We start from the raw sequence: 26,623 nt of genomic DNA on the forward strand, positions 1-26,623 counted from the left end.
TTTCGACACAGGTTTCACTGGTCGTGGTCGCGGCTGACTGATGTCCCAGCCATGGTCTAATAAAACATGGTCTTCTATTCCCAGAGTGACACGGGCCTACGTCACAATAACATTGCCACTTTATTTCAACATAACATGTTACATGGGTACATTATACCTATGGTTAATAAGTTAAAATATTTCTTTATAATTTTATAATTTTCATTTATATGTATTTTATCTTAAATTTTACTATAACACGTCATTTTTAATTATTCGTTAGCAATATCTTCCGATTCACGAAAAAAAATTCAGACGTTCGGGTAATTCTGTTTACATTACTGGCAACACAGGATAGCGCTGTCACATTTGACAATTCGGATCTAGATAACTTCATGCCCTGACCGTCATCCTTGTCGAACGCGTGTTAATTGCAGTCGCAGTGTTTTCCAAACTTTTCACGTCGTAAGCTTGGTAATTAATGTGTAACTGTGAATTAGTTTTTCATACGTTTGTCTTGTATAGATAAATAGAGTTTAATTTAATACATTAGATTTGTTTTATTTTACTATGTTTCTACATGAATAACTTAAAATTAATGCCGTTAAAATAATGTTCACCGTTGGTTAAAATTCTCCCACATTTTAAAGTTTGAGAACCTGTAAACAGCATGATGACGTAGGCCCGTGTAAGTTAGGTCATACGCGAATCTCGGAATAGAGTACCAAGCGGAGTATATTATTATACCATGGTCCCAGCAAAATGTCAAAACAGAGATTTGTACAACTACCCGACGAAAAGTGTATAGAAAAGTTTGGGGTAGACATCACATTTTCAAACCACCCACTACACATAAAAAAAAAATCGCGTTAGACCCGTCCATAAAATATGTGAGTTAATACGTAAAGCATCTGCCCTCAAAATCGTCTTTCAAATTCTTAATAATTACATTTATTTTTAACGCACTTCGTATCTTTTAGGTTCCATTTGTAACCCAAGCTCCTGCCGCATCTTCAAACAAAGCCCATCCGTGCTGTGACAATAATAGAGAACTCTTAAATAAAATTAACCAGTTAGAAAGGACAGTAAAACGAGTACAAAAAGTAGCAAACAAACGCAATTTGACAATTAGAGCTTTGAGAATGCAGCTTAAGAGACTAAGGAAGAGTAAAGAAACCGAAAGCGAGAATTTGATCAGATTCGCACAGAAAGAAAGAAATGACAGAGAATACATTACTGTTATGAATTGTTTAAGAATAAACAACCCGTTGCTTGATCATTTTATTTCTTCTGCGAGAGGAAAGTTGTCAGAGCCTAGCGCCGCCCTGAAGAAATACGTGATGACGCTTCATCTAGTCTCACCGCGTGCTTATAATTTCGTGAGAGAGGAATTCGATTTGGCTTTGCCTCACCCAGAAACCGTAGCGAAATGGTGCCGGAGAGTGTATAATCCTGATCTTAGTGAAGATGAATGCGATCCTGGTTTTACGAAAGAAGAATACGATGAGATTAAGGATAGGGTTAAACAAAATGACGCCAAACCTGTGTACTTAGTTTTCATGGATTAAATCACTCTATACTGCAAGACCAAAAAAAGTAAGAAATTGTTGTCACTTTTTACTAGCGCGTCTTGTATTTATGTAAAAATAAGTAAATAAAAGTACTTTTTGAAATCGTAGGAGTAAAATTAGTAATAAATAAATTATCTTAACGTGATTATTTACTTATCAAAAGGAATTTAAAATCAAAATCAAAATCAATCAATCGCCTCCCGCATAGTTTAGATGTTATCATGAATTAAAAAAAATAGTCAGCCGATTGTATCGCGCTGGAAACACCGTCAGTTGACATGTCCGCAAATCCATAAGGCGTTTATTGAAATGCCTGATGAAATCCTACATGCAAAGTTTCATGATTTAGTTATTACTATAATGAAAAGGTACAGCGCTTATTTTTTACATGTATATGCAAGTAGCTGACGGTCTTTCCACCGCTATACAACCGGCTGACGGTTTTTTTTATTTATAATAACATCTAAACTATATTCTGACAAAGTATCAAACGGGAGGCGATGACAAAATTTATTTGATTTTTTACATGTTTCGGTGGCTGTCATTCCTCAACCCACCAACGGAGCGCCAGTTGACGTCCATGAGGGATCATCATACATAGCCGTTAACCAATATACTAGTTATCACCCGGGAGGCGATTGGTCATGGAAATCTGTTCGTGGCTCGCGGTCTACTCGCTACTCGGTTGAAGTGGCTAACCCAGTGGTGGGTAAACTTTTTTCATGGGGGGGCCAGAAAGTTTAGGAAATTTAAGTGGAGGGCTAGAATTGTACTCGTATTGTGAAATAATTAGTTTATTCCATATACTAATTATTTCATAGGACCGGCGGCGGGCCGGATAAAATCCATTCGCGGGCCGGAGATGTCCCGCGGGCTGTACTTTACCCACCATTGGGCTAACCTATATCGTGTAGGTAATATATTTAGTTCTTTATTATTTAAATTATTTTATCGTCGGGTGACAAGCAAAAGTCACTAACTAACATCATTGAAATTATTGGACAATAAACCGTGTTACAAGTGTAATAAAGTGCATTGTTACTTTAATTTTTTGATAGTACTTAGTGAGTTTTGCTTGTCACCCGACGTTATATTATTCTTTTTTTTGTCTTTGTATTGTGCCACTAACATAGTTATTAAGATACCTCTGTAACTAACTTACATGGATCGAACTTGGTCTGAATTAAATGATTTATTATAAATGGCATTAATCTTTGGCCCGAAGCGTCCAGGAGGTTGGTGCTCAGACACAATTAGCCTCCTAAGACCCGGAGTCATTTTTGCAGTTTTGAATTTGGTACCTTCTTTTATTCCATTATAGTTCAGAATTCGATTTTAATTTGTTCTTTTTAAAGGAACTCAGGACTTAGGAGGTAGGAGAGAGAAAAGTTCGATTATCTCGAAAACTATGAAACGTTTACTAGACCTATAAGTGGATTTTCTGAACCAGCTTAAGGTGCCCTGTCGGTGGTTAGAAGGTTATACATTAACAGGGTATTTTCCTACTAGTCAAATCAGTTACTTTTTTAGAACTGTCAAAACGATTTGCTAATATGGAATTTATATGAAACATTACATCGTGACATAGAGAAATATAGTAAGTGACAATAGATGTAGCACCGACCGGAAAGTCTTATGTTGTTGAGATTAGAGTTTCCGTTTGGTGCTACATCTATTGTCAATTGATAGTACTACTACTGCTACTTAAAGTACTGATAATTCCGCTACTCGATGCTAGATGTCGACTATGAAAATACTAATATTTTTGGTACCAAAACTGATGTATGGAGTGAGCACTCTTGTCTTACTATATGTATCTATGGTTCTGGTAAGGAAACTGCTGTATGGAGTGAGCACTCTATGATTACTTATTAGTTATTACTCTATGTTAATACCTAGATATACTTAAAAATTACGAAAACTGATAAAATATATACCGACGATTAACGGAAAACGAATTACAATTTAAGTGTAGGTACCTACCTAATCTAAGATTCGGTACCGGTATTTAAACTTCCTAATAAACCGATTAATAACCAGTTAATAACAATAATAGAGTAGCGAGATATTTTATTACAAATGTGAAAATAATAATGATGGGTCGTTTCACGATAATCTTATTTTTGATATGTGAGTACCTGCTAAAAAAACTTTTTTTATTTGTTTAATAGGTACATTTAATTGGTTATTGTAAATCAACTATTTACTAGATACCAGCAAAGAGAATTTGAAACAGAAAGTTACTGTCATGGTAAATTATGTAGCTACAGTATATTTACTGCCATCTTTCGACAGACGAACTGTTAGAACGCCATGTGACTTTGATCATTATTCTTTCACTGTACTGATATGTGTTAACTTGTTAAATATTAATATTCACGCAATCTACTCGAGAGTAGGCTGAAGGTTATGGCGCCATCGCTCGAAAAGATTGCATCATACCTTTGGCCTACAGTCGAGTAGATGGCGTTAATATTAATATTTAATAAGTTAACACAACAGTGAAAGAATAAGGATCAAAGTCAAATGGCGTTCTAACAGTTTTATATTCTGGCGAAAGATGGCAGTAAATTTACAGTGGCTACATAATATACTTTGACAATCCGCCTCTATACACTCTATTCCCTTGATACCATTATAATGTACCTACACTAGAGCGATAAGGTGTAATGTAAAATGTAATATACCTAAGCATCTAATTTTCCGATTACTATTTTTTTATTTTTAGGCATATACACGTCTCTAGTAGAACTACGAAAAATAAACCCAAGAATTCAAGGCAATATCTCAATTTCACAAGTACCCATAGACTCGTATATCCCTAGTTTAATGAAAAAGGTAAAATCAGAAATAGACATCGACCAATTCAAAACTGACGAAGTGTTATTACGTAAATATATAAGGAGAAGTCTTGAAGGAACTATAAAATTAAAACCAGGGAGTAGACGAGTACAGACATTCAAGGATAAAACGGACGATTACATGACGGCAGTTAGTTACCAGTTAAGGACCAAAATGCTTGACAGTATGCTGCAGCTAGTCTATATGGCACGGCATTATTTCAAACAGTATCTAAGACAAGAATACGTAGACAAAACGACGGTACGTTTTAGGGTTGGCTATGTTTGCAAAATGCTCAGATATCTGTTTAGGAAGGCTGTGAAGATTTTCGAGATATTGAACATCAAGCAGAAAAATGAGAAATGGGCCTACATGGCAAGTGATATGGCGCCTCTCATTCTTCACCACAAGGTCGCCAAGATATATGTGGACTTCGACTATTATTACATGGTCTTGAATAAAATTCACAAAAAGGTTAAGACGTACGAACCGCCGGAGTAAATTGAGCCTTCAGCCCGTCTGGCAACGGGACTGTAGAGTAGAATTAAAAGTGGTTACAAAAAACAACAATACTGTTGTATCTCTAATTACATTAAATAATAATATATAAATATATATGTGCTTTATTTGATAGCTAAATCTTAGACGCCATGTCTATAATTTTCGGTACAAAATAGTCTGCCGTTTTTTGCGGGGGAGGGGCACATCAAATGTATACGTAACGTCAAAATAGCCATGTCAGATAAACGTCAGTCCATACATGTGGTTGACCATTGGCCGCCTATTTTCGACAGAGGGGAACGTCTGTTAATGACCACTCCGTTTGGTTATATTCTCTAAGAGCTAAATCGATAAGTCAAGTAAACTCAAATATTACATTCTTCTAGTCATCGATATCTATAGTTCGTTTTTTTTAGCATTAGAAAGAACTTGTAAGAAGGTAAGCGATCTTGACATGTCTTTTAATTGAAAAACGCTTTTTAAAAATCAATAACTATTATTTATGAAAGCAGAAGAATATAAAAGATGGTATTAGATTTATAATTGTTACATATTTGCCGTAACTTATTTTTAAAATGTGTTTTTCTATTAAAAGACACATCAAGATTGTTTACCTTATTTCTAATGCTAAAAAAACGAACTATAAGTAAACCATGAAGGTCTAACACTCTCCCTCGTTAATGGATTCAAAGTCAGGTTAGAGATTGAGACGTGTTGGTGCTTTTCTATTTCTTGTACTCCGGCGTAGCACGGGTTCTGTAGAGTTCTCAACTGTCTCTGGAAATGTAGTTGCCTGTGCTTCATCTAGGGTTTGAGGTTCTGGTTGTACATCCATAGGTATGGTTCTTAAGTCAGACACACCACTTTGCCTTGTCCTTGGGCTACGTACATTCTGAGCATCATTAACACCTTCAGGAGCTGCAGTTGTTTCTACATCCGGTTGACTTGGTGTAGGTTATTTTGTCGGCGAACTTGGCCTGGGTAAATAGACGTATGGAACATTCCCGCTGTATGATGTTGATGCCTTTTTAATTTGATCTGTATAATGTCTCTGGTGTAATCTTCCTTCTACTTCCACCTCGTAGTGGAGCTTCCCTTTTCTTTCTGTAATTGTTCCGAATCTCCACTTGTTGTCGTCGTGCATTCTTATTTGAACTGTATCACCTCTGAGGGAGGCAGTTAGCAGCCTGAAGACCTTGCTAGGTTTCGTGGAGGAGCTGGGGTGGTTAGAGTAGGGCTAAGCTGAACATGACCGCCACATCAGTGTCAAATTGGTTTCGAAGTAACGGCCTTATTTTGAACACTACCAAAACACACTTCATCAGCTTTGACCTCTCTGGACGTCAAATGAGGCAGTTGTCAGTACTAGCGAATGGAAGTCCTATCAATCAAGTTATGAACTCAACATTCCTTGGTTTTGAGTTAGACAGCGGCCTCACCTGGGGAGGTCATATAGATAAAACGTGTGGAAAACTGGCTACAGCATGTTTTGCCTTAAAACGATTGGCACGAATACTCCCAACTGAAATGGTCCGGGCCTGTTACTTCGCTTCAGTGCACTCACGTTTACAGTATGGGATCGAGCTGTGGGCAGCGGCCGCCGACTGGGAGAGGGTTTTCCGCCTCCAGAAACGAGCTGTGCGTGCGATAGCGCGCATTCCGCAAACCAGCTCTGCGAAACCACTCTTCAAGTCGCTAGGCATATTAACACTGCCCTCACTCTTAATACTGCATATGGCAACAAATGTGCGTGATGAGGTGGACATCATGAACCCCATCATCGAACCCCCGCGAAGGTACGAGACCCGTAGTGCGCGCGCGGGACTGCTGCGACTCGAGCCGCATAGACTAGCTAAGTCCAAAAAACTCACCCACGTCATGGGCCGTAAGATGTACAATCATCTACCGCGGGAAATTATAACAGCACAAAGTGCTTCACTTTTTAAATCAAAACTTAAAAAATGGCTTCTCGAGCAGACGTTTTACGACCACAAGGAGCTATTTAATTAATTAATAATGTAAGTTAAACCTATGGTTTAAAATTTTATTCTTGGGATGAAATCTCATTTTATGTAGTTACACACTGTAATCTAGTATTGACATGTAATTTTTATTATCAATAAATTATTATGATTATGATTATGATTATGATTACCTCGATTCACGCAAAATAGGCTATGTGGATGTCGATTTACGGAAAATACCCAGCAAAACTAACTAACTAACTAAAGGAGAAAGATTTTGGAGGTTTTGATAATCGCATTTAAAGTTTTTGGAGATGAGACATGTAACCATGATTCCATGATGAAGGTTAAGAGTCTAAAAGTAAATAGTTACTAAATTCAAAATGAGTATTATTATTTATTTTACCCCAGCGGCGAAGCCGGGTTCTCATCTAGTAGAGTAATATAAGATATAAGTAAAGAAAAGAGTGGTAACGCGAGTTAAGTATTTCGTAGTCGACATCTAGCGTCAAGTAGCGGAATGGAGTACTGCTTGATGTTGACAATAGATGTCACGGCGAACGAAAACTCTAATGCTCAATGCCGGAAATATGTCATTTTGCTTCCTTGTGACACTATACTTATCTACTATACCGGGTGTGGCCTGTAACAGAAGCATTAAATTAAACTGTAGTTTGTACTCCTCAAACCATCCTCAAACTGACCAACATTTGTACAGCGACTTTTAAAAAAATAACTTTAATTTGACTTTTTTTTTGTGATTTGATTTTTAGTAGACTTTAAAGTTTATTCTGAAGGGGCCCACTGATTAACAGTCCGCCGGACGGTATCGGCCTGTCAGTTAGAACTAATTTTTGACAGTTCCGAACAACTGACAGGCCGCTACCGTCCGGCGGACTGTTAATCAGTGGGCCCCTTAAGACCCAAAGTAGGTATTGATTGAAGCGTGATAGCAGGAGATCTAAGGTCCACCACCTTGCATTTTGGAGACAAAGCAAACCGCTTGGAACAGGTGTTCCTGGGGGTGATCTGAGCTGATTAAGCCCGGTTGCCAAGAGGTTCCCCCCAGCAGGTGGGCAGGGGAGGGGGGGGTAAAAGTGCCTCCGGCGCGCCTCATTCTAATCTTTATATCTGCATATATCTCGCAACTATATCAAGTTTGGTGGCTTTTTCGTGTAATTCGAGGATGAAGAATTCATTTCTGTGACTAAATTTTCACTCACCCATACAAAAAATTCGAGAAATTCAAAATTCAAAAAAAATCTTTTAATTTTATTTTTCGTAAATCCTCTAAAAAAATTAAACTATGAGGATTTGCTCTAGAAAAAAAATACCTGTGAATAGCCCAGTTATCCTACTATACAAAATAGTAAACTTGTCATACATTTTTTTTCATAACTCTGTTAAAAAAATGTTTTGTGTCGCGCGGCGTACCTGCATTGTAAGAGCGGTATGCAGCGTTTAGGATTTTTAAGTATGTTTAGATGATTTCTGATAAGTTGTTATTCTTCTGGCCCCTGTTTCACCAACGTGACAGGTGCGACGAATTGTAAAATCACTGTTGCTGACGTCACAGGCATCCATGGGCTACGGTTACCGCTTACCATCGGGCGGGCCGTATTCCTGTTTGCCACCATCATTGTATTATTAAAAAAAACTTTATGATATCGGAAAAAAACAGATATTTCTCTTGCTAAGTTTATGACAATTGTCACAAGAAACACTACAATTGTCACGAAATTCCGACATATAACTCATTACCTGTCAAGAATTACCTACAATTCTTCTAAATCTTTGACAATTGTCAGAAACTTCGCAGGAGAAATATCTGTTTTTATCCGATATAATAAAGTTTTTTTAAATAATACAATGATGGTGGCAAACAGAAGTACGGCCCGCCCGATGGTAAGTGGTAATCGTAGCCCATGGATGCCTGTGACGTCAGCAACAGTGATTTTACAATTCGTCGCACCTGTCACCGATGTGAAATTGGGGCCTGGTTGTAGATTACATTAATAAATTACTTCTGGACGTGATATATGTACAAATATAAGTTAAATATATAAATAAAGATGTTTGGAAAACTTTCTCCAACAGAGTTAAGTATTATAAATGTGATAAAATTAACATTATTATTTGTATGTCTTTTCCATATCTCGGGACCACGGGGTCCCGGACCTTTGGGAGGCGTACGTGGGGACGAAGCCAACAGCGGAGAAAACTTTAAGGCACGTTAATCTAAAAGCAAGGGATACATGTGGTGGATACTATCCCCGAACGCACAATGTGATACATCCGGAGATGGTCCCCGCCAGGTGCAAAGACTATTGCAGTGCAGCACTTTTGTGCTGCGATGGGAACTAAGGTCATGGGCTATAGATTTGAAAGTTGGATGGACTGGATAATGGGCTATGGGAGAGACTAGCGGACACCTGCCGTGACAATCAGTCTCAAAATTGTAAATGACAGGTGGTGACTCGCCAACTCATTGAGTGGGCCCCGCAATGGCCGTACGCACAGTGCGACAACAGGGCAACACTTTGGAGTGACTGTGAGGTTGTCGAGAGGTGAGTCTGCGGTAGCCAGATCCCGGTAATCTGTTCAGCAGGCCGCCGGCGTTATGACATTTTACACTTCCAACCTGGAGCATAGGTCCCGCTTTTGCGACTCCATTCTGGCCGGCCAATCAAGGCAAGCACAGAGGTGAGGGCCAGATGACAGGGCCCTCTGGAATAGGGGTCCGCGGTGTCGTCACTCACCGTCAACTCGCCACAAGCTGCCCCCGCGGGACATTATTTGACCGAAGCGAAGCGAAGGTCTACGTTTTGACTCGGGCATTTTGCTTTCGTATGTCCGGATGTTCTCCTCTACAGGTCGCAATTCTTAACCGATTCTCATGAAATTTTTTGACCAGATTCTATGACTAAATAATTTTTTTTTGTCAATCCAGTTTTTGGAAATTTTTTAAAATGGCGGAGTCGTGATACCTGTCGCCTAAACAAATAGTCGTATCGATATCATAAGAGTTTTTTCTTTTTGATATATGTTTATAGATTAAATGGCCAAAAATTCAGAAAATTTGTATCGCTGGTTTCGGCGGTATTTTGATATTTAGTTTTTACTTGAGAATGAGTAGCTAAATTTCGTCAGCTTTAGTAAGAACTATCATGGCGCATTTTGCAAACGTTCGCTTTTTTTGTTTGCATAGGGAGGTCCCTGGTTCCATCCCCAGTAATTGTATGCTGCTACATAACTTTTTGTATTTTTTATACTTAAATTTCGTATCAATTGTTGTTTTTTATTTTATTTTTTTTATTTTGAAAAAAATGAAAAAAATCGTATTTAAATCAAGCGCGGGCTAAGCGTATTCGTTTATTTTTTGCAAGAGATGATGGCTTTTTGCGCTTTAAAGAAAATTTTATTCTTAATATACGGCGCCATACCTTTGGCCTATGGTCGTCTAGATGGCGACACCATTTTATATTTAACAATTTTTACTCATATCAGTAAAAGAACATGGGTCAAAATCATATGGCGTTCTAAAAATAAAAAAAAACATTTATCCATCCATACATATATACATTTTTTTGATATTTATTTTTTCATTTTAATTTTAATCCTGTATCGAAAGATGGCAGTAAATTTACTGTGACTACAAAATTTAGTATGACAATAACCCTCTACTACATATAGGGACCGTGCGCGTTGGAGGGTCTGCCATTTTGTGGCCTGAATCGGAAACATGTACATTGCCAAAACAAGTTCTACCATCTACCGTTCTTGTAGGTACGTTTCCTTATGCATAGTAGGTTCTGTCATCTTGTGGGCTACATCGGAAGCATAAACGTCACATTTACGCCTCACGCCGAAAATCTGACGGCTCCTATGCTACCCTCTATAGTTCACGCACGCCCACTATAGGGACCGTGCGCGTTGGAGGGCCTGCCATCTTGTGGCCTGAATCGGAAACATATGTTCACATGTACATTGCCAAAGCAAGTGCTACCATCTACCGTTCTCGTAAGTACGTTTCCTTGTGCATAGTAGGTTCTGCCATCTCGTGGGCTACATCGGAATCATAAACTACACATCTACGCTTCGCGCCAAAGATCTGACGGCTCCTGTGCTGCCCCCTATCGTTCATGCACGTCCCCTATACACTTTATTCTCTTTAAATTAGATATTTAAATTCTTACTCGAGAATAAGTAACCAAATTTCGTCAGCTCATCTAAATGCTATCATAGCGCAGTTGGAAAGACGCTTACAAGCAAGGATATGGGATAGGTACCCGGTTCGATCCCCAGTAAATGCAACTTATTTTATTTATTTTTTGCACTTAGCCTAAGCGCGCACCACGATTTTAGTTTTTGCGACACGATTTTAGAATCGCGCTGTAATATATCGCAGAAAATTCACTGCGCGCACTGCGATGAAAAAGTCGCCGTTTGTTCATTCTCAACATGGATTTCGTACCAGTCGTTTGTCATGAAACGTTGTCTTTAATATGTGATCGCTGTATGACTTTGAGTATTTATACCACAAAGGTGATCTCCTTCTATTTCCATAATTAAATGGTCAACATCTAGCGTCTTCAGCAGCAGGTTCCGACATGTTGACGCTTGGAGAGCGATATGCCGACTGAGGTCCGGGTGCGATTTTATTATCGCAGTGCGCGCGGGGCCATACAACTCCGTATGCCGCAATTCACTTTGCGACAATCGCGTCGCGAGCAGTCGCGGAAAAATGTGACAAATCACAATTTTAAAATCGCTGCGATTTTTTTGTCGCATATGCGCGCACTGCCATATAAACACATACGTTACATTTCTGCGACTAAATTATCGCGCGACAAAAAGTCGTGGTGCGCGCTTGGCCTTAAACATCGTATTGCTGATTGATCAAGCGAGCGCGAAGCGCGAGGTAAGCGTATTCGTTTGAGTTTTTGTTTGAACATTTTTTTAGCGGTTTAAGTTCAAGGGCATGGCTGTCCAGGAGTCAATTTCCACTTACGTTAGGGGCTATTCATAAATTACGTCATTTCAAATTAGGGGGCGGGGGTCTGGACATCGGATGATGGTAGCATGACGTAGGAGGAAACAGGGTCACATGAAGCATGATTTTTGGATGATTTTAGGGGGGGGGGGTCAAAAATCGTCAAAAATAGATGACGTAATTTATGGACAGCCCCTTAGAATGGGCGGTCACCATCCATAAATCGCAGGGGTTAACATTGCCTAGGGTAGTGGTCGACCTTGGGATCAGGGAACTAGCTGTAGGTTGCTCGTACGTTGCGCTTTCCCGGGCTCAAAGTCTAACTAACATTATCCTAGAGCCTTTTAATTTGGATCGCCTCGCTAAAATGGCCCATAATTTCCGCAAATCATTTTTTCTTCGAGGCAATTACTCCGTTCTCATTTTTTCCCAGTGGAATTTCTTCGCTTTATTTAATTTTTCGTGGACATTTTTTCATAAACTAAATTTTCCCTTTCTCAATTTATTCCCTTTTCTTTTTGATCCCAGTAGTTAAAATAACCAGTAGGCTTTTTTTTCACTAACTAAATATTCTCTATCTCCATATTTTCTCTTTTTTTTTATATTTTTATTTTATTTTATTAAAAAAAAAATAACCAGGTTTTTTTCAAATAGGTAGGTTAGGGTTATTTTTTTTGATGACCCTAAAAACGAAACTGCTCCCAGAGATAGGTAGGTTAGGGTTATTTTTTTTGATGACCCTAAAAACGAAAGTGCTCCCAGAGATAGGTAGGTTAGGGTTTTTTTTTTTTGATGACCCTAAAAACGAATCTGCTCCCAGATATAGGTAGGTTAGAGTTATTGGCTGACAGCGTTTGGTTTTTTACTTGTAGTTTTTTAGATTATGTTTTAATTTTAGTGTTTTTGATACTTGTTGTATGTGAAATACCTACAAGAAACAAATATAATTACTACACTATTAACATACAGTAACAAGAAAATATTATCCTTGATATTTAAAAGAACGAAAACTATACGGAAAAGATTAATTTAAAAATATTAAAAATAGGCGATTGCGGAAGAAAACCATTGGGAAAATATGGGAACGGAGTAATAAAATTGCTACCGAGAATGAATGATTTCGGGAAATTATGGGCAACGCAAAATATGAGAACGGAGTAATTGCCTCGAAGAAAAAATGATTTTCGGAAATTATGGGCCACACTCGACCGGGAAAAGTCTGCAGAGATTTTGACACTGGCACAAATAACATTGGCACTGCGTGTGCTGTCAAAATCTCTGCAGACTTTTCTTGGTCTAACTCTATCCACTTTTCTATACAATTAGTATGGCGACGTGGATACTTAAGGGGCATCGACCGTACACTGACATCGGGATGATATTTTTATCATGTTATTTAGTAGTCATCGTGCGTCTCGCGTGCGCCAATACATATACGGACAAGAACGAGTGAAATGCACGATAACTATATGACATCAGTTAGATGTCTTTCTGATATCAGTGTAAGTTTGAATTGGCCTGTTAGCCAAAAATTGTTTCGTATGTCCATATGTTCTACTCTACAGGTCGCATATCTAAACAAATTCTCGAATTTTGTAAGCAATTGATAGTTAAGTTTTTATGGTCAAATTAGATTCTCTAAATTCTTCTAAACAGCGGAACCATACATTTATTCAGTTTTAAGCTCTGCTCGCGAGGTCTACAGCTCACAGAGCCACTAGTTATTATTGTGGTGTTGTGGCCCTAGTGTCGCATTGACCAGCATTGATCTATTGTGACGGCCCTTTAAGTTCATTACTAATGCCCGTTGCATCCAGAAAGTTCCAGATTCTTTGGGCCGTAATGTTTTGTACCTCATAGGGTTGCACTACGTGTCGCCCTAGGTAGGTACTTCTTTTTGACATTAGTAGTCCACAAGAACAGAGAATGTGCATTGCAGTCTCCTCTGACTCCTGACAGAACCTGCATGTCGCATCTTGTTTCTTGCCAATTTGAAACATATGTTTGTTCAACTTGCAGTGTCCAGTCAGTATTCTGGTCACCGCGCAGGTTTTGTGCCTTTTGAGTCTTAAAAGCTCCTTAGCAGTTTTGCTGTTGAACCCTTTGATCGAGCTTTCGAGTGTTCTTGTCCTTTAACGAACTTCCACCAATCGATTGCTCTCGTTTTTTCTAAGTTGCTGAGCAGAGAATATGCATCTCGTTTTGTGCTTCCACAGAAGGGTTCTGGGCCGACCAGGGGTGTGTCTGCGCCCTTTCTAGCAAGTTCGTCCGCTTCTTTGTTTCCGTTAATGTCGGAGTGCCCTGGTACCCATCTAAGTGTAACTTTGTTGGAGTAAGCCAGTGCATTTAGGTTTGTTTTACAGTTCTGGACTAGTTTTGAGTTTGACTCAAGGGATTCTAGTGCCAGGGGAGCAGCCTGGCTGTCTGAGTTGATGTAGATAAGCTGGTGTCTTAGGTTTCTATCCAGGTTGATCTCCGCACATTTGTTGATGGCGAAGACTTCTGCCTGGAAGATTGAGGCCAGTGTGCCCAATAGTGTACAGTTTGGTGAGATGACATTCGGTGTGCGTGTCATCAATGGGCATGCTAAGGGCTCTATTCGCCAAAACCCAGGCCTTTAGATTGGTTAATGCCTGAGAGCGCCATTTTGGCCTGTTTAGCGTGCATATTCTGTAGACGCACTGCTTGGCCTCCTTTTGCACCTGCAAGTGGAGTAGTATGATGTCCAGCAGTGCATCTAGGGCCGCTCCCGGTGTCGAGGAGTAGGCGCCTGTTACTGTTAAACAAGCCGTGCGTTGCAGGCTGTTTAGAGTGTCTATTGCTGTTTTTTGGCTGGTTTTGGTACACCAGACTGCGGAGGCGTAGGTGACAATTGGCCTCACTACCGCTGTGTATAACCACATAGCAATTTGGATCTTAAGCCCCATCTTGCTCCTGCCATTCGACAGCATGACCACATGGCCATTTTCGCTTTTTGTATAATGTCTCTCAGGTGAGGGTTCCAAGTTAACTTTTGGTCAAAGGTGACCCTAGATACTTGACCTCTGCCGAGAACGGTATTATTTGTCCATTAAGTCTTGGTTTTGTGAGTTTATCGAGCTTCCGTTTCCTTGTGAATGGTTAAATGGCTATTACAGTCTTGCTCGGATGAATGGACAAGTCATTATCTCTACACCATTTGAATATTGTGTTTAGAGCTCCTTGCATTAGGTTGGATATTGTGTTGAGGCAAGGGCCTTTGACGATGACTACAAGGTCGTCGGCATATCCTTGTGTATCAAAGTCTTGGCCTGACATGATTGCAAGAAGTAAAACGCCTCCTTGTAGGCACCCTTTAGTGGTATAAAATTCATGCTCTATATACATAATATGACCATTCCCCCCCTTTATCTCCAAAACCACTGGGTCTAAAATTTTGAAAAAAAAATATACAAAATAGTTCTTTACCTATAGATGACAGGAAAACCTATTAGAAATATGCAGTCAAGCGTGAGTCGGACTAATAACTTAGTTTTTGATCCGACCCCTACGGATTTTTTAAAGGCAATTCACTCGCGTTTCACATATAAAAAATATATTGTTATAAATTGGTTAATGTACGGAACCCTTGGAACGCGAGTCCGACTCGCACTTGGCCGGTTTTTTTACTTAGACCACTTATTTACATTTTCTATAGGTACATATCTACCCTATCTAACCAGCAGAACGAATTACTATTATTGCTCATCAATGCATGGCAATCAATACCATAATCAATTTCCATGGGTATAAAAAGGTTTAATAGTTCCTATCTAGTCGTTATTATACTTATTACTTGCTGTTACTTGCAGAGAAATAAGGTAGGTGCCTGCGCCAAAGAAGGCCTATTTATATTTATTTGTCTTTCCCATCACGGAACAATGGTGTTCCGGACCTTTGGGAGGCGTGCGCGGAGCCGAAGCCAACACGTAGAGGCCCTTTTGACACTTTAATGAAATGTAAGGGGCACACCGAGCGGAGGCTGCCCTTGCCCGTGTCATGGGACGCACGCAGAGGCAGCACCCGCCAGGGTGTAAGGACTATTGAGAGTTGATGGAATCTAAAATGAACTAGGTTATTGGGTGAAAGCGATGGACTAAGAACTGAGCTATGGGGTAAAAAACCGGACGCCTGCCTAATAAATGCCTGCCTTATATTTATTCTCCTTATTTATTTCTCCTCTTAAGTTAGGTAATTTATAATATGAATATAAAAGTAAAATATAAAAACATTTACAAAACAATATAAAATACATATAAACACATTATAAAAAACCTAACCTAGATTGCCGCCGGCAGCGGGGCTTGGCCCAAGCTGCCGGTGGTCAGGGCCGCAGAGTGAGGAACCGACGTACTATACGCGCCGTGTCCAAAATTACCGCCTTCTGCATCTGACCCTTGATCCAACCACCCAGCGAGAGTCTCTCTAGGTGTTGGTCGAGACTCTTCGCTATTAGACCGTTCACTGAAACGACTATCGGGACAATGATCGTCGAATCAACATCCCACATGGCGGTTATCTCGTGAGCCAAGTCTAGGTACTTACTGGACTTGTCCTTCTCGGCCTTCACGAGATTCTCATCATGGGGGATGGTGACGTCGGCGAGCACGGCCCGGCGCTGCAATCGGTCTATCAGCACGATGTCAGGCTTATTGGCGACAATAGTCCTGTCAGTGATGATAGATCGATCCCAATAGAGCGTGGCACGACCATTCTCGAGAACAGGCGCAGGTAAGTACTTGTAGTACGGTACTTCGCGGTCCACAAGGCCATACAGAAGAGCAAGTTGCTGGTGAATAATCCTGGCTACGAGATTATGTCTGTGCAAGTACTCGCCGTTAGCAAGATGAGAACAACCGGAAATGATATGCCTGAGTGACTCTCCGGGACGGCGGCATGCCCGACAAATGTCGACCGTACCGTCCTTCAGGATATATTTCCGATAGTTGTTCGTCATCATCACTTCGTCCGCAATTGCACAGGCAAAACCCTCGGTTTCTCCGAAGAGGTCCCCGAATCGTAACCAGTTCACCGACGCGAGCAGGTCCACATCGGGTCCCGTGAGGGCCTTGTAGAACCGCCCGTGTAGCACCTTACTCTCCCATGCCGCCTTGCGATCCGCAGTACTTAGTACCACAGGTTTGCGCCAGTTCTCATTTGCCAAGGAGAGCGGCGTGAGGTTCCTGTCTACTGCCACCACATCACGATGCATCCCACACTCGTTGTTAAGGAAATAATTCCTGAGATTGTACACCTCGCGGTTGTGGAGATCCTTGGCGTTTAGGAAGCCTCGGCCTCCACACTTCCGTGGGATGTACAATCTCATAACTGACGAGCGTGGGTGTAGCATGCGATGTGTGGTGAGCAGTGACCGGACCCTCCGATCCAGGGCGTCCAGCTCGGTCTGAGTCCACCTTAGTATGCCAAAGGAGTAAGTGAGTAGGGGCATTACCCAGGCGTTGAAGGCGCGCACTTTGTTGCCTCCTGACAAAAGACTGTTAAGGACTTTTGTGAGCCGACTGAAAAAGCGCTCCTTCACCGAACGTCTAATACCCTCGTCCTCAATACCCAACGACTGTGACATACCAAGGTATTTATAGGTTTCTGATTCAGAGATAGATCTGAAAGACATTGTTTCAGAAAGTTGTAAATTTGTTGAATTTACAACCCTCCCCCGCTGTACATGCATAACCGCACATTTATCGACACCAAACTCCATGTGGATGGCACTACTGAAGACTTCGGTGGTTTTCAGTAGCTCCAACAAGTCTTGGCTATTTGGTGCAAATAATTTGAGGTCATCCATGTACAGAAGGTGAGAAATGACTTCACCCTCTCTCCGAAGCCGGCAACCTAGTCCCAAATCCTTCAGCAGGGTGCTGAGGGGATTCAGAGCTAGGCAGAACCATAGGGGACTCAGACTGTCGCCCTGAAAGATTCCTCGTTCAATCCTTATAAAATCCTGCGGGCCAGGTCGGTCATCCCCGCCTCCTGGTTGACGAAGGACTGTGGTCCACTGCCCCATACACGCGCTTAGGAAGGCTCTCAAAGCTGCATCAACTTTATACAGCTCTAAGACCCTCCCCAGCCATGAATGAGGCACCGAATCATAGGCCTTCTTGTAGTCAATCCAAGCGGCTGAGAGGGCCCCCTTGTTCCGCCGGATTTGTTGGCAGATGGTCATGTCAATGAGGAGGAGCTCTTTAGTACCACGGGACCCAACCCTACATCCATTTTGAGCAGAGGCCAAAATATTGTTTGCGACAATGTGCGCGTTGATTTTTGCTCTCAAAATGGATGTAAGGAGCTTGTAGAGTGTAGGCAAGCATGTGATGGGTCTGTAGTTCTTCGCTTCCGTGGTACTACCGGACTTATAGAGCAGGAAGGTGACACCAGTTGTTAAGGAAGGTGGGAGAGAACCAAGCTCGAGAGCTTGTTGAAATTGTGCTGCCAAGCAGGAGTGCGAGCATCGGAACCATTTTAGCCAGAAGTTGTGCAATCCATCTGGCCCAGGACTTTTCCAGTTCTGGGCCGTTCGGATGGCACAACTTACGTCATCGGGGCTGATGGTGACTGCCCCCATAGGTTCGATGGACTCGCACTCACGCTCGACAACACTCATCCAACTCCCCTCAGTGTGTCCGACAGGAACCGACCAGATGCTACGCCAGAAGTCATTCATGACAGTAGCATCCGGTGGCCGTGAGTCGGACGCACGAAGGTTGGTTTCCTCCCACCTTCGGTACATCTTCCTTTGGTCACTCTGGAAAAGACGATTCTGCTGGAATCGGTCCACACGCTCTCTGTAGCGGCGAATACGGTTTGCCCATGCATAGACTTTCTGCTTCAGAAAGTCGATGCGCTCCGTAACGTTGGCCATGTAGTCGCGGGGCCTGATATCCGTCCCCGCGAATGCCTGGTTTACAAAGCGCATTACTCGGGGGCGATTGTTGCCCCCCCTGAAGCAGATTAGCTTTGCGATAAGAGTCCTAAAAGAGCTGATACGTCGCTCGATCCGTATTTGCCATGCGGGGGCACCTCCGGCGGTCACACACACGGTAACACCTAATTTTTGGGTAACGACGGATTTAAGGCCTTATTTCGCTTTTGCTCACTGTGCCGAAAAGTATCATAAAAAATTACAACTTTAAAAAATGTAAGTACCGCATAAAGTATTCATTTTTAGGGTTCCGTACCCAAAGGGTAAAACGGGACCCTATTACTAAGACGCCGTCCGTCCGCCTGTCACCAGGCTGTATCTCGTGATCTGTGATAGCTAGACAGATGAAATTTTCACAGATGATGTATTTCTGTTGCCGCTATAACAACAAATACTAAAAACAGAATAAAATAAAGATTTAAGTGGGGCTCGCATACAACAAACGTGATTTTTGACCGAAGTTAAGCAACGTCGGGCGGGGTCAGTACTTGGATGGGTGACCGTTTTTATAGATACCTAATGGGACGGAACCCTTCGTGTGCGAGGCCGACTCGCACTTGCCCGGTTTTTTAGGGTTTCGTGACTACCTAGAAATCCTTATAGTTTCACCATGTCTGTCTATCTGTCTGTCCGAGGCTTTGCTCCGTGATCGCTAGTGCTAGAAAGCTATCAATTTGGCATGGATACATAAATCATGCATTGCTACAGAATGGTAAAATAAAAACTGTAAAAAAATTTTTTTTAAAGGTAACTCCCGTATACGTATTGGGGATTTAATATTTTTTTTTGCTTTGTCCCAATAGTGGGTGTATTGTTGGATAGGTCTTTCAAAACGAATACGGGTCTTTAACAACCATTTTTTTGATATAGTTAATATTTTCGGAAATAATCGCTCTGAAAGAAAAAAAATATGTGTCCCCCCCCGTTTAACTTTTGAACCATGGGTCCAAAAAATATGTAAAATATCGTGAAACAAAAGCTTAATAAATACTTTCAATGAAAACTATAGCGTACATGATCAGTTCAGTCGTTTTTGAGTTATAGCAAAAAAAAATTTGTTAGTAAAAATACGTAAGTACAGAGCGCTGCAAAGGTACTACCTTAATTTTATGCTTGTAGTGTACATTATACTTAGGTACTATTTAATAGCCCCCGTTTTGCCTATTTTGGGTATCGTCTTGGGTCGTCCCATTCGTTTTTCGTCAAGTTCTTAAATTAGTCCTATTCTGCTTTCGTCACTCATTCTACATTCGTCACAATCGTCGGTGGCTTTCAATGTAGAATGAGTGACTAAAGCAGAATAGGACTAATTTAAGAACTTGACGAATAACGAATGGGACGACCCAAGACGATACCCTATTTTGACATAATGGTAACTACGAAACCCTACATTGAGCATGGCCCGACATGCTCTTGGTTAATAATTTTAATTTTAATTTACAGAGAAATATTTATAAAATAAATTATTAATATTTTTATTCCGTTTTTTTTTTTAATGAACACTAATAACACTTTACAATATCCCCCTCCCCAAACAAAATGAGAGTGAAGCAACTCTGCCGCCATCGCCATGCTTCTTTTGTGTAAGTCTCTGAGTATGTTCTATGTTATTTTTTGTTGAGAAGTGTTTTGACACTGCAATGTTATATGAAAAGTTAATTAACAGGATATTTCGACAATAAACTTCTTGTGCCCAGTTTTGTCGACAAAAGAGCAAATGCCCTTATGTGACAACATGTGTACCTACCTTTTCAATTACTTATTTTATTTTCATCTCTTAAATGTATTGCAAATACTGTTTTCTTCTGATTCTACTAATAGCGTACCTAGTTCTTATTTTTTTTTACGTTTAAATTAAACAAAAGGAATCTGTACGTTCCGTCAAACATGATATTGCCGATTTTTAGAAGCAATATTCATATTTTTAGCGTTTGTGCATAATTTGTTATAAATTATTCGTTATTATTACCTATTTTATAAAGTCAAAAATTTTGGATCCGAATCGATACAGTCCCTCGATAAAAGCCTCAAGATTGCTAATTAAATTTATGGCAGCCGTATTGTGATCCAAAAAACTGCTAGGATTTTTTAAAATCTCCTTTTTCTGAACCTACTGCACCTATTTTTTGACACTTTTATGGAACTTTTATGTTGTGTTAAAAAAAACGTTACATAAAAGTGGTGTAAAGGCCAATCCACTATTGTTACCAACAAAATTTGTAACTGCTACGTGGGCCATACTGAAAGTTTCTGGATTCTGATATATGAGACGACTTATTTTTTCCAAGTGACCAGTTCCAGGAATTTTCAGTATGCCCTAAGTATAAAAGGAATATTAAAATAAAAAAAATACAAGAACATTCTAATTCAGTATATGCTGTACAATAATGTTATAATTTATCAAACTATTTCCGTATCTCTTAAAAATTAAATAATAACAAAGGTAGAAATAAATCATCTGTTCCATTATGGATATGACTTTACTTTCATATTAAATACATGTTTAATTATACTTTTATGTGACATAAGCCCTTAAATCCATCCTTAGGTTAGGCAGCCAATGTACCCATTTACACATAAAAGTATGAAAATTTGGAAGTAGGCATGTTGAAAAACCGGGCCTTCTTTAGCGGCTACCTTATATGTATATTAAATTAAGTACCTATAATACCTTCAATTGCAGTGACATTTTCGAAGGTATTTGAAAATGGTATCTGCGCACTACGTTATCATCGGCGTAATCGCGACTTTGCTGGGGAACGTCTTTATATTTTGTTCTGTAAGTCAAATAAATGCATATTTATCATAAATCCAATTTTGTATTTGTAGGTTTTAAATTTTTTAGGTAGTTTTAGTTTAGTCTGTCTAGCTCTTAGTTTAATTTATTTTTGTTAGTCATTCGTTTTTAGGTATAATTTTAATAGTAATTAAACTGCTAAAAATAAGATAAGTTTGATGAGAAGAAATGACAGATACATACTTCTCAATATCTCCCCCCCTTCTTATCTACCTAACCTACCTTAATATAACATCCCCTTTCGATTTACCCCTAAAATATGGCCATGTGATCGTCTAGCTAGTGGTTAGGACCCCTTGAAGTGAACCGCAGCAACCTCAAATTCTTTAATGAGTATCAGCTAAATTTTGGACTCTGACTTTATTTATTATTACCTAGATTTTGAGAACAGATATTTATGGTAATAAAATAATTATTTATGCAAGTAAGAAATAATTTAAAGAAAAATGAATTACAAAAATAGAAAATTATTAGAATTTATTAGTGCAACGTAAATGATGGTGTAAAATTTACTATAATGTATTTAAGTATTGCAGCATATATGATGATATAAAATATATAAAAATGTTGTTGGTAAAATCCTGCCACACCTATTAAGCTCCCGGGATAACATAGAAGCAGCACTCCTGAGATAAGCTCTTTTACACCCTAGCATTTCAAGGTTAATTATAATTAACTATCATCTTCTAAACGATGTGTGATTTAATCACACGTGCTGCTCCGTACGCCCGATGCAGGTCTGGAAGCTCTTAGTCCGATTTGCAAGTATTAATCGGAACACCTACCCTACCAGTTTAGCCAGAAGGGCTATGACCAACACTTCGTAACTTAAGCGCACCTAGATGATGATGAAAAGAAGTGTCAAAGTATCCATCAATCATCATAATTACTAATCTTTTTTTATATTCAAAAGCTAGGGATGCTAATCCCTTAGTCCCATTCCCCAGAGCTGATAATCTAGACAGAATTCCTAGTTTTCTAGATGTATAAACGAAGTACCGAGTTTATTCACTAATTATTATGTTTAATCGAGGCCGAAATTGAGTATTCACTCAATTTATCCTTTGTACTGCTCTTGCCTGACAAAGGTTCCCTAAAGCAAACCGTTCTTCAATCACAGAATAGTTTGCGTTCCTAAATCCAGATTGATAATTAAGAGATTATGTTGTATGTTGTTGTATGTATTACCTGATTATATTACTCAGTACCTCGTCCCTACACCAGACAACCAGAAATGAAAAATAGAAATAAGAATTTATAGAAACTTTGGTTCTTTCCCCATACAAATGAGAAATTAGGAAGATTTAGGCAGATGAACCCTTCACCTTTTAAACACTCGTATTTTAGGATTAAGAAACCATATTTTTAAACCCTTAAAGAGAAATATATATCAACCATATCAATTGTATAGACCAGAACAAAAAAAGAACCCTAATAAACAATAAAATGAGTGTGTGATTCTACCCTAACTCTACCCATTGTCCCTAATCTAGTACATTCAAAGCATAGTTCGTTCTTACCATCGACCTAATGCTTTGTAATATACGCAAGTGTGGTCCCTACGAGAAGCTGTAAAGTTCGGCAGGCGAAACCGAGAAGGCAACCTACAGGCCAGTGTATTTGACTCCCTCCTTATCGCCCGCGGGCATGGTGGATAAGAATAAGTCGCCCTATTCCGTGTATATAAGTGGATCAGTACCCTAGCACACACACGCACTAATCACGAGGGAAACTCTGCCACAACAAAGACTAAGTGTAATATCAGTCACGACAGAAGTCTGCCCCCGCAACCAGCACTAGCATGAACCGGAGCACCGAAATATATAAATAAATTTAATAGGAGACCTAGTCTCAATTACTGTCGACTTCAGTGGGCCCAGATTACTCCGGATGACGCGCACGTGACGTCCCCACATCCATCTAAACAGCTGGGCCTTGAGACTAGTGAGATAATTCGTCTCTTATGTTGATATAAAAGAGACGCCAAGACCTCTCAAACTTGGAGCAATAGACTCCTAACCATCCAATCCTTTGGCACCGTTAGGCGGAGTGAATGGTTAGCTGGACAAACTGTCAGTCCAAACAATGATCTGGCTTTTAAAATATCAAAAATACCCCATAGAAAGCACTAATATAACTAAGTTATTACACAATTAAATTAACTAAACAAATAAGTGAAATTCCCTTAAACACCGTTATCTATATTTAACGTTACGAGAATTTCTTCCCGTAAAACCAAACACAGACACAATTCCAAGCCCCGGCCATGCATTGACATTGTCCCTGCATAACATGAAGGCACTTAGAACACACAGCGTAGAGAAAACTTCACAATAACTAAAAACCCACACATGGCAGTAAAGAATCTCCACAACAGTCTAAACTTAGCGTTACGACGATTAAAATCCCCGCAAAACCAAGCACAGACACAAATTCTAAGTTTAAATTCACTAGGATAATTCCAAGTAAAAACAAACACAGAAAAAGTCGCGGAGAAACTTCACTTCCCCGCACTACGTTACACCCGAAAACCAGAGTCACTGCTAGCCCGGTCGAAGAATGAATGATTCCCCAACGCTCCGCACCGGCCTTTTATACCTTTTTACTATGGCGACATAACGGCGACATAACGGCGACATAACGGCGACATATTGGCGACATAACGGCGACTTAATGGCGACATAACGGCGACATATTGGCGACATAACGGCGACATATTGGCGACATAACGGCGACATAATAGCGACATAACGGCGACATAATAGCGACATAACGGCGACATAATAGCGACATAACGGCGACATATTGGCGACATAACGGCGACATAATAGCGACATAACGGCGACATAACGGCGACATATTGGCGACATAACGGCGACATAATAGCGACATAACGGCGACATATTGGCGACATAATAGCGACATAACGGCGACATTACGGCGACATATTGGCGACATAACGGCGACATAATAGCGACATTACCTAGAAAGACTTAATGGCGACATAACGGCGACATAACAGCGACATAACGGCGACATATTGGCGACATAACGGCGACATAATAGCGACATTACCTAGAAAGACTTAATGGCGACATAACGGCGACATAACAGCGACATATTGGCGACATGAATCAAAACAAAGACAACTGGCGACATAACAGCGACATAATAGCGACATATTGGCGACATATTGGCGACATATTGGCGACATAACGGCGACATAATAGCGACATAACGGCGACATAATAGCGACATAACGGCGACATATTGGCGACATAATAGCGACATAACGGCGACATATTGGCGACATAATAGCGACATAACGGCGACATTACGGCGACATATTGGCGACATAATAGCGACATTACCTAGAAAGACTTAATGGCGACATAACGGCGACATAACAGCGACATAATAGCGACATATTGGCGACATATTGGCGACATAACGGCGACTTAATGGCGACATAACGGCGACATAATAGCGACATAACGGCGACATAATAGCGACATAACGGCGACATATTGGCGACATAATAGCGACATAACGGCGACATATTGGCGACATAACGGCGACCTAACGGCGACATAATAGCGACATAACGGCGACATTACGGCGACATATTGGCGACATAATAGCGACATAACGGCGACATTACGGTGACATATTGGCGACATAATAGCGACATTACGGCGACATATTGGCGACATAATAGCGACATAATAGCGACATAACGGCAAAATAATAGCGACATAACAGCGACATATTGGCGACATAATAGCGACATAATGGCGACATATTGGCGACATAACGGCGACCTAACGGCGACATAATAGCGACATAACGGCGACATATTAGCGACATAACGGCGACATATTGGCGACATAACGGCGACTTAATGGCATAAACACTATTCCAAAAGTACCAGGATGCCAGAATTGCAGAAGAGGTCGTTTGCCTCGGGCGGGTAACCGACAACAGGTGTCTTGTTGAGACAAACGTTTACCAAAAGTACCAGGATACCAGAACTGAGGAAGATGTCATTAACCTCGTGGCGTGTAACAAGGTTTGATTCAAGAAGAAAGATCATAAGTTCCAGGTTGTTTACTAAACCATATGTCTTAAATATTAAGGTTCACTATTGCTTACTTCAGATCAAAAATCATGTCCTTTTTACTCACGCAGTTTAGAGAAAGACGGAGCTATTTTTAATGACATCTACGCACACATTCATAGGCAATAGTAGAGTAGTCAGTTGGAGTAGACTAAATTATGATAAAAGGGAACGTTCGAAAACTCATCACGTACGAATTTGTAAGCATTATTTTACTTTGAGATATTTTTAGTTTACTTCTGAAAAACGTTCCTGTATTGAAGTTTTTTATGTTTATTAGTATCTAATATATTATTTAAGACATCCGGAATTTAGAGAATTAATTATTTTAATATTTTTATTTATCTTATGAATTTTTAGATTTTATGTTTCGAAATTGTACTAGAGCATCAGCGTAACGGAACGTCGAGCTGTCACTGATGTCAACTGATGACAGTTTTATTGTCAACGTCAATACTAATTTGTTGTTGATTATTTCCTGAGGGTTTATTTCTAAGTTAAAATAAAGATAAAAAAAAAGAAAGACACGTGATACCTATTATGGATTACCATGGAATTGCTTCAAGTTTCAACTGTTAGAATATTCGATGGAATCATGAATGAAATATGCGACTGAAGAGGTCTTTAGTTTTACAAGGTATTTCCTTTTATTTTCTGTGTTTCAATGAAAAAGGTGGTTAATACTAGGCAATAGGCATACGACTAGTCACAGTTCGCCCCCGATTTAAGTGTTTTATGAATTACTACAGTAATTTGTAAAAGACTTCAATCTACTCTAGATTAGTCGGATATATCCCCCCTTTTCTAAACGTGTAGTGTGTGTCTCAATACTAAGTGACCGCTAATGACTCAGCTCTGAAATTAGTTCATCAGAATTCCGTCAATGAACCATGATAACTTTT

The 26,623-nt window shown here is 40.0% G+C and overlaps 2 protein-coding genes across 2 annotated transcripts in view; both read left to right on the forward strand.

Annotated features, from left to right (window-relative positions):
- Positions 1-2,366, forward strand: part of LOC134803370 (uncharacterized) — a 32,700-nt gene extending 30,334 nt beyond the window's left edge. The window contains exon 6 of the mRNA XM_063776179.1: positions 960-2,366. Within this exon, the coding sequence (XP_063632249.1) occupies positions 960-1,547 (588 nt within the window). The 3' untranslated portion in view covers positions 1,548-2,366. The remainder of the gene's footprint in view (positions 1-959) is intronic.
- A 19,104-nt stretch (positions 2,367-21,470) lies between these two features.
- Positions 21,471-26,623, forward strand: part of LOC134803352 (uncharacterized) — an 86,920-nt gene continuing 81,767 nt past the window's right edge. The window contains exon 1 of the mRNA XM_063776152.1: positions 21,471-21,586. Coding sequence (XP_063632222.1) covers positions 21,515-21,586 — 72 coding nt within the window. The 5' untranslated portion in view covers positions 21,471-21,514. The remainder of the gene's footprint in view (positions 21,587-26,623) is intronic.

The sequence above is a fragment of the Cydia splendana genome, chromosome 26, assembly GCF_910591565.1.
Source record: "Cydia splendana chromosome 26, ilCydSple1.2, whole genome shotgun sequence".
Lineage (NCBI taxonomy): Eukaryota > Metazoa > Arthropoda > Insecta > Lepidoptera > Tortricidae > Cydia > Cydia splendana.